The 9,001-nt window shown below is 40.0% G+C and overlaps 1 protein-coding gene across 1 annotated transcript; it reads left to right on the forward strand.

Annotated features, from left to right (window-relative positions):
• Positions 1-1,882: 1,882 nt before the first annotated feature.
• On the forward strand, positions 1,883-8,665 carry LOC143974764 (uncharacterized). The gene is made up of 6 exons (XM_077476480.1): positions 1,883-2,027; positions 2,129-2,196; positions 4,302-4,331; positions 4,681-4,812; positions 6,074-6,238; positions 7,685-8,665. The coding sequence occupies exons 2-6, from the start codon at positions 2,143-2,145 to the stop codon at positions 7,895-7,897; spliced, it is 594 nt and encodes a 197-aa protein (XP_077332606.1). The 5' UTR covers positions 1,883-2,027; positions 2,129-2,142; the 3' UTR covers positions 7,898-8,665.
• The last annotated feature ends 336 nt before the right edge of the window (positions 8,666-9,001 follow it).

Below are 9,001 nucleotides of genomic sequence, written 5' to 3' on the forward strand. Positions count from 1 at the left end.
GCAGCGATCAAGTTCCCCTCAGGCTGAGCCCCTTTACACGTAGTTAGGCCCCAGTCTTGGGGCCTACACTTTGACTGATGCTCCACACACACACACCCAAGCCACAACCCAGGTGGAAAAAAGCCCGATCAACTGACTCTCTCCAAATAAATAGCCTCTCCCAGCAGCCTCTGTGGCCCAAAGAAACTCCTGCTAATTGGCTGAGAAAAGTATATTCACTCATAACCTGAATTCTCTGCAATCTATCATACTAATGCCAAAGGTAACAGTGCCACCTATTGACAAAAGAGAGAAATCACAATTAAACCAATTTGATCAAAAACTACAAATTAGCCAGGCTAGTTACCACCTAGCACACCTAACTTTACTAGCAGCCCTGTTTAGGATGTGGGTGCCACATGTGTGCATAACAATGATAACTGTATACTGTGTGCTGTTTTTACTAAGCAATGTGCCCATTTTTACTCTCTGCATTGCAGGGAGAAAAAAAATCTGCACATTGCTGCTGTCTGTAGAGAGCCCTGAGTTGTTTACCAACACAGAGCTCTCTTCTGTCATTTGCTCAGCTGGTCGGTGGGTTCCAGTCATAAATCATTGGCCAGGACCCATTGATTGGCTTGTGCTGTAGCGAATGTAGCGAAATTCCCATTTCTTCCTGTTTGCAATGTGTACACTGCACCATCCTGCGCTCTATACCATACACTCAAAAAGTATATGAGCCTTTTTTTCTGGGACATATTCAGGCATTTTTTGGTCCATTAGCCCTTGCACACACGGTCGGAGATTCCGACGGAATGTGTCCGAATCGGACCGTATTGTCGGATAATCCGACTGTGTCTGGTCTCCATCAGACTGTTTCCGTCGGAATATCCGACGGACCAAGTTTTCCAACTTGTCTATAAAATTTTCTGACAACATGCTCCGATCAGACCTTGTCCAATCATGTGCAGAGAATTCTGATCGGACAAAGTGCCACGCATGCTCAGATCAAATTCCTACACCAAAGCTATTGGCTACTAGCCTGAACGCAGCCCCGTCATAACGAAATAACGTCATCACGTTCTGAACGATCGGATTTCCGACAACTTTGTCCGACTTTGTGTATGCAACAGTTTCGGACAAAATCAGTCGGAAAAAATCAGACGAATTTGGTTGTCGGAATGTCCGACCGTGTGTACAAGGGCTTAGGCTTCAGTAGGAGCCACTGTAAATGTGTAAGCCTGAAGCACTCCTCTCCTGTTATATAACTGCTCTTTTCACCTTCCCAGTTTAGGAAACAAAGTCCCAAAGCTTGAAACATATGCAAAAACGCCTGTAAAATACCTGTAATACACCTATAATATGCCTAAAAAAAACTCTTTAAACTCCTATGCTCTCCACAGGTGTAAATAGACGCTTATGGCCAAAATGTGAGTATGGAAATTCATTTCAAGCTGTAGTTATATATATTTTTTTCTCTGTAGGTTTCATTTTATTGCAAAAATTCAAGGTGCTTGTATGTTGTAATTTGTCTTTTTTAATCCGATGTAATAATTCAGAGCTTACATTTCTGGTGGCTAGACTGTATTAGTCATTACAAATCCTGCATTTAATTCCAGGAAATTTAGACAGGTAAGTACCTTGACCACAAACGTAATCTATTCAGAAAAATCGAAAGATAATAAAATCACTGTTTAAACTGCCTACGTATTGCTAAATAGTGTGCATCGGAATAAAACTAGTTAATTACACTGTACATCAACAATAATGTTAGTGTAGACGACTTTGCGTTCTGTTGACAGAAATACCACAAAACCAAGGGGAAGTGTGGGTGAGTGTGGGCAGGTCAGGTGGTGAGAAACCTCACTGTGTCACTCTCCAAGTCTGGTGATGATTGGATGATGCTGCCTGTAGAAACTGTTTAAATTCTCCTACTCCTGAGCCCTTACACAGCAAAACATTGCATCTGATTTCGCAGAATCACTGCTCAATATTGAAGGAGAGCTTCTTACATTTTGCAGTATCATCTGGATTGGAGATCAGCCAAGGTAAGACATCAGCTTCGTCCGCTGATCATTTCACTGCTTTCATTCCATTTATTTCAATACATACTTATGCATGGTATTAATATTCATTTTTCATTTTTCAGATATTGATTGAAAGATGAAAACTGCTGTGTTCATTGTGTGCCTTGTCGGCTTGGCCTATGCATATCCCGTAAGTATCTATAGATCATATACGGTTTATAAAATTATTTTTTGTGGTCAAAAGAATCCTGGAGCCAAGTATATTTAAGATCATATTTTTATTGCATAAGGTACAGCTTTTAGAGTGAATGTTTGCCTCTAATAATAAGTACGTCATGCTATAAGCAATGCAGTCAAAAATGAATAAGCAAGTCAGATCAGTGAATGATGCTTTTTTTAACCTTTTAAATGTTGTTTGCATTGCATTGGTAAAGTTTGGTTACTGTACATATGAAAGAAGGGTAGTAACAGGGTAACAACTGCTTGTGGCTGTAACATGGGCCCACCAGTGGTCTTTACTCCCCTACTCATCTAGTGTTTTAGCATCACCTTAACACTATATATTCAAAACACCTTTAGGAGATACGGCTCATAAAGATATAACTGCCATTTGAGGTATTCTGAATTGATGCAGATTTACTATAAAATACTGTGATAACTAACACGCTTTTATGTGCAATAGGCTCTATTCATAAAGCAAACACACCAGGCTAAGGACACCTATTGTCAAAAACATTTTAGTTATATATAGAAAAGACAGAGGAGACTTAAACATTACAGTTAAATGGATGAAAATAGAGACCAGTGTCCTTGTGATAAAGCTTTGAAAATTGAGCCTTATTTTTACTAGGATTGGTTTGCATCTCTAATCTGTCCCATATTTTCTCAAACTCACCTACTAGTGGCAATAGAATAAATAGGATTAAGCTGCAATTTGATAAGGCAGCCATTCTCAACCAGGGTTTTGTGGAACCCTAGGGAAGCCTTTTTTTAACCAAGGTGCCCAGGCACCCTGGGGTGCCTTCAGATTTCTGCAGGGGTGCCTTGGCAAAATGCGTAAAATTTGCCCCAAAATTGTATACAAGCCAGTGGGTGGATGAAGCCTGCCTTTTAATTACACAAAGCCACAGTTTTTCATTGTGCACCATTACAACCTTCCACTCGTTGGGTGCTATCCTTATTTACCACTTCCCTGCCCCTCTCCATCAGCACTGGGGTCATATTAGCTGAGTGAGAAAGAAGAGAAACATTGGAATACTAGTAAGTGCCAGTGTGTCGTGGGAGAATAAATTACCTCTAACATTGGGTGTGTGGATGCTGCTAGGTTATGTATACTTTTTAGTTTAGTTTTTTTATATTTTAGAATGGGGTACCCCAAGAGTAAGTATCATTTTAAAGGGTACCTTGACTGTAAAAAGGTTGAGAAACACTGCCCTAATGTTCCTTCAGGGCTGCCTAGGGGCTTCTTGAGCAGTGACTAACTGACCTCCTCTCTGATGGCACTGGCGTGGTTCAAGGTCCAATACCACTTCTAGAGCCAGTAGCATGGCTGCAAGGGTGTTATTCTAACTACCGCCTGTAACGGGGACATTCTTTCCACTTACCACCACCATTTTCCCCAATGACCCCAGATGGACTAATCTTACTAGAGGCTGTCTGAGACTTGAAAAAAAATTGTAAGTTTTTCTCTGCAGTAAAATTATTGAGAATGGCTAGGATAAGGTGAAAGACGGGCATACATATATACTACATTTTGCCTGCAGTAGTTACATTAAAGGTCATTTATCATAGGTGTTTAGTCAAGACAAAATTATATAGCATGAGAGCCCCCTGATTAAGGAGCATCCTGGACATGCTGCTTACTTGTATGTCATTATGGGATACAGTATTGATTTGCAGGTCAGCAGGAGGAACCAGTGAGAGTTGCAGGTTACCCACGAAATGGACACTCCTTGAAGTGTTTGTTTCCCAGCAGACTTCGGGGATTGACTTCTAATGAATAGAGTGGTGTTCAAATCACCTTAATAATATACTGTATAATTCTATTCTAATATATCAAATTCACTATTCATTCTTCTTTTCTATAGAAGTAAATTTGTACATACCTGCATACTGGTTTTGTTTTCTGCCTATACTGTGTAAGAACATTGTAGTGTCTCTGTTATTTTACGTGTTCATTTTTAATTTGTACATTCAATATGATTCAAAAATGGGGTGAAGTTTGAAAACCATCTTACAGACAGGGTGTTCTCTTATCAGATAACATTTGTAATATAATTTTTCTTTTGCTTTTAGACATCATCAGACTCAAACTCTTCTCCCGTGGTTAGTATTATGATCCAATCTTTTTTTTTTTTTTTCTTGCAGGACCAATGTCACATAATACAAGCCTTGTCTATTTTTCCCTATACATTTCTGTGTTTCCATTACGCCTTCATTTATGAGGTCCACTTCACTTGCCCCACCAAAGTGTTTAGATACACTTATTGGTTTAAATTATAGTACATACATTCTATAACTACAATTCCTGAATTCATGCACAGGAGCCCCCAGCATGCTATTTTCGTGGGAGGGTTGTCAAGGTTTGGTCTTCATTCCATCAGTGGACCACTACTTATGGAAGTTCTAACACTGTTTGGGTATCAATTATTCTTCTCTTTTCCCATGTTTGTAGGATTCACCTGAAAGCCACGATACTTCTTCATCAGAAGAGTTCACCATCCCCCCTGCAGTAAGCATTACACTGGAGCCCTCAACCGATCAACCAAGAGGTGACAGCCTGCGTCTTAGACGTGCTTTAAGACAGGTAAATGTAACAAGGATAAACAGTGTCTACACTCTGGAAAGACTGCTTTAGACATAAGCATAATTTGTCTCAAGGGTTACTTCATGAACAACCACTTGCTGACAATCACTTGGTAATTTCATTATGCTGCAAATGAGGTGGCTGATAACTAAAACTGAAATGCTCAGCAGCATTATGATGAAGGGTTATGTAGTTTAGGTCTTATGACCCTTTCACACAGGGAGGACTCCATTTCGATCAGCAGGGGATCTGCTCACAGATCCTCTGTTGATCAGAGCACAGCGGGCAGATGACAGGTCCATATCCGCTCAGTTTATGCCGAGCCAACAAGGACAGAGCCCGCTCTGCTCTATGGGTGGCTGGGTGTAAACAGACTCCGCTGTCCATTTACAGTTGGCTACCTCCGATCTGCCTACGCAGAGGAGGATAGATCCCCTTCCATTTGTTTTTACTGGGCCAGATTAGATCGGAGGTAGGCAGGTATGAACGGAGACTCAAGTACATTTACACTCGCTGGTCCATAAGGATGAATGGACCATCAGATCATGTTGTCAGAAAATTTATAGCCAAGCTCTCAAACTTTGTCCGTCAGTTATTCTGATGGAAACAGTCCGCTGGAGCCCACACACAGTCGGATTATCTGACAACACGGTCCGATCGGACATTTTCCGTCTGAGTATCCGACCATGTGTACAAGAGCTAACTCTTTCCTGTTTGCGATCTGTATGTTAACATTCCCCAGCATGTTAACCCATTCCCGCCCAGCCACGGTTTCCCTTTAACGTGGTCTATATGCCGGGGGGTTGCTAGAAACTGTTGCAAAAATGTATTCACTGAAATCTTCTGAACTTAAGCAAATACAATTTCACTAATAGGGGTTGGAATTAACGGGCAATGAGTAGATTGTTTTTTCAATATTTTGCACATTTTCTTAATTTATTATATCAGAACTAATTAGACATATAAAAAGAAATAAAATGTAAAGTAAAAAAATATAACCCAAAAAATATTAAATAAAATAATTACAGTTTTCCTTTAAGAATCGGTTCACACTAGCAATCCATCATGCCGTACCATCAGGGAGGCATGTGATTGGGTCCCACGCCTCCTTGGCTCCTTATTAAAGCAATGCAAACAACAACTAGAAATTTTGAATCCCAGAATTATACCGCATTCATGGTTACACATGAGACTAGGCTGTTATGATATATGCACTTCTAATTACAGTTTTTAATCGCATGTGTTAATATCTTTCCCATAGTTTGTATCTTCAAGTGAAAGCCACAGTAAATCTATCTCAAACTCATTCCCTGACTCCTCCTCCTCCTCCTCTGAAGAAGTATTAACAACTGTTCCTACCACTAACCAGACAACAGAGGGTCAAGCACTGACAGAAAGCCTGCGCCGCAAACGTGCCGCTGGACAGGTAATACGCCTCATGATTGAATATTGATATATAATTGATCACAGTAGTGATAAACATGCAAAGTACTACAATTCACACATCCCTTTTATACTTTTTAGATGTTATCGTACTAAAAAAACATAAATTCATTTTAGTACACAATATAATTGACACTTTTTTCCCTCACTCTGGTGTCACCCTGCATGCTAGAGTGAGAGAAATAGCTCAGGGTTCATCATTTATATTAAAAATGAAAGGATGATTTTGTGTCCAGTAAATAGATACCACACATATTAAGCCTTTAAACTGTGTGTGCTCGCAAAAGACCTTTACTTTAAAAAAATTAGGAACCTAGAATTATTTCTCCCACTCTGGCATGCAGGGCCAAATATGTGTTGTACAATTGTAGATTATGCATGCGTGCCCTGCGCACATTTGAATTCATGCGTGGTGGGGGGGGGTGGAGATTTTAGAAGTATACCTTAAGGCAAAACTTTATTTTAGTTTGGATAGAGTGGAGATGGATTAGAACACTTGCTAGGTTTTTATTGCTACCTCTGCCCCATTAGGGAAATTCACCCACTCCTGTTTATCATTATCATCAAAAGTGGAAGCAAAAAAAAATCCCAAATGTTGGGTTGTCCCCAGAACAGTAATAGAGAGGACATTTTCCAATGGGGACACTATTTCTGGTGACCTGGGGGGCTCCAATGGATTCCCTTAATTTGCAAAGATTTCTTCTCACTTCCTGTTATGACTATGGGAGAGGAAGTGATTGCAAATCTCCTCAATGGGACACAGATTGGCAAAAAACCTTCCCTTACTCTTTCCAAAAAGTAATTCATTTTTATTTTTGTATCACATTGTAAATGCATAACCACGTTTTATTTATTGTTTTACTTTACTATCACAAGGGGGCCTCCTATATGAGAGAAGTTGACTACCAATGGTGTAAGAGTGTGAAGGTACCTCAGGACTAAGGCCACATTCACACTGGGCATTTAGCCTATGTGCATCCAGCATTTTAGTGCACCCAGGAGGTGCAGGTGCAGTGTCCAGCCCCTCTACCTGCAGCCTGTGAAACACTATGGCAGACTAAAATACCCTGCGGCTGGTAGGGGCCAAACACTGTACCAAAGTGGACTCGCATTTTTGGCACTATGAGTTGAGGGACGCATGCCTAAAATGCAGATATTCTGTGCTCTGGGCATTCATACCAGATTTTCAAAAGCAAGTGTCACTCACTACAGCATTTAGTCCTGACTAGCCACAGTGTATTTCAGCCTGCCATAGACTTTGATAGGCTGCAGGCAGTGGGGCTGGACACTGCACCTATTGCTCCAGAGTGGACGCACACAGGCTAAACATCCAACTTATGTTTAGAAATACTGCTCCAACTAAAGCATAAAAGAAGAATCCAGCAATAATTTCATTTTCTTAAGTGTGTTTGTCTTGTATCTGGAACAGAAACCTCACAGCAGCTCCTCAGAGCATTCTTCTGAAAGTACAACCACCGAGAGCACCAGCAGCCACACATCTGAGAGTTCAGAAGAAGATAGCCACGAGCGCAACACTAAGCAGAACTTATTGCAGGGTATCCTGGAGACATCTACTGTACCTGACACTTCTGAAGAAAGCTCAGAAGAGAGAACCACAAATACTCCCATCTTCCAGCCCTGAACATGTCAACTGATCATGACATTTATTGTTTCTGCCTTCTGTCTTCCTACTTGAGTGAATGGTTTATGTAATGTAATTAATGCAGTTCACTATTAATATTCTCACATGGACTTCTGCACTTGTTAAAGTAAAGGCTTGCAAGGTATCCAACCTTGTTCTAAATTTAGGATTTACTCCCTCATATCCTTACAAACCATTATAGGTTCCACATCTGCGATATATATATATATATATATATATATATATATATATATATCAGACATGGACATGCTAACTCTAGCCTAATTATGAGACAATGTTAATGTTTTACTGCATGATGTCTTGATTAACGCCACCCAACACTTAAAGTAGATGTAAAATCTCCTAAGTGATATAGATTCTTCCCATGAATTTAAATGAGCGGTGTATCGCTTTCCATAGCCAGTGTAACAAATCAGTTTGTGGGGGAGGCCTTTATTACTGTATTGGCTCAAAACTGAGCTTCCATGATAACTTATGGATATGAATGTTTATTGTATCTGCTGCTGATATATAATTGATACATGACTTATAGACTACTTTCATAACACTAGGGACATATATGCAATTTCCAGTACTTTGTGCAATGCAGAAATACACCTCTTTCTACTGCGTGCATTTATACTTGACTTGTAATAACTGTATAGAAATTAAGAAAGTTTAATCCTCACAATCACTTACATTACTTCCTGTATAATCACCTCAATTCTGTATAATTTTTTTTATCTTAATAAAGATCTATAGACACTATTCTCTTCTGTGTACAGTTGTTATGTTATTATTAGTGGTCTATGATAAAAATCAGAATAGGCAAGTCCTGCATGAGCCATTGTGTACTGGGACTTTGTAATACGTTTATTAATTTTGCTGCCTAAAAACCCCAATGTGGGGGAGCCTTTCCCATTTCCATTTTAAACTTGGTGAAGCTACTGCTGGAATGTTAACAGCTGAATTGGGGTTCAAGGACATAATTAAAGATATACAGTAGCAGCCCGCCTGTCACATATAATGCCGCGTACACCCGTCCGGACTTTCCGGCAGACTAGGTCCGACAGTCTTCCCGACTGACTTTTTGTGGAGTTCTGA

The sequence above is a fragment of the Lithobates pipiens genome, unplaced genomic scaffold, assembly GCF_037356315.1.
Source record: "Lithobates pipiens isolate NorthernLeopardFrog02 unplaced genomic scaffold, aLitPip1_a1.2 Scaffold_13, whole genome shotgun sequence".
In the NCBI taxonomy this organism is placed as follows: Eukaryota; Metazoa; Chordata; class Amphibia; order Anura; family Ranidae; genus Lithobates; species Lithobates pipiens.

Bases quoted from the DNA above. Each gene is read 5' to 3' on its own strand.
- LOC143974764 (XM_077476480.1), top strand. From the start codon at position 2,143: ATGAAAACTGCTGTGTTCATTGTGTGCCTTGTCGGCTTGGCCTATGCA. The intron at 2,197-4,301 runs GTAAGTATCTAT...TTTTGCTTTTAG, and splicing joins GCTTGGCCTATGCATATCCC to ACATCATCAGACTCAAACTC. The intron at 4,813-6,073 runs GTAAATGTAACA...TCTTTCCCATAG, and splicing joins TTAGACGTGCTTTAAGACAG to TTTGTATCTTCAAGTGAAAG.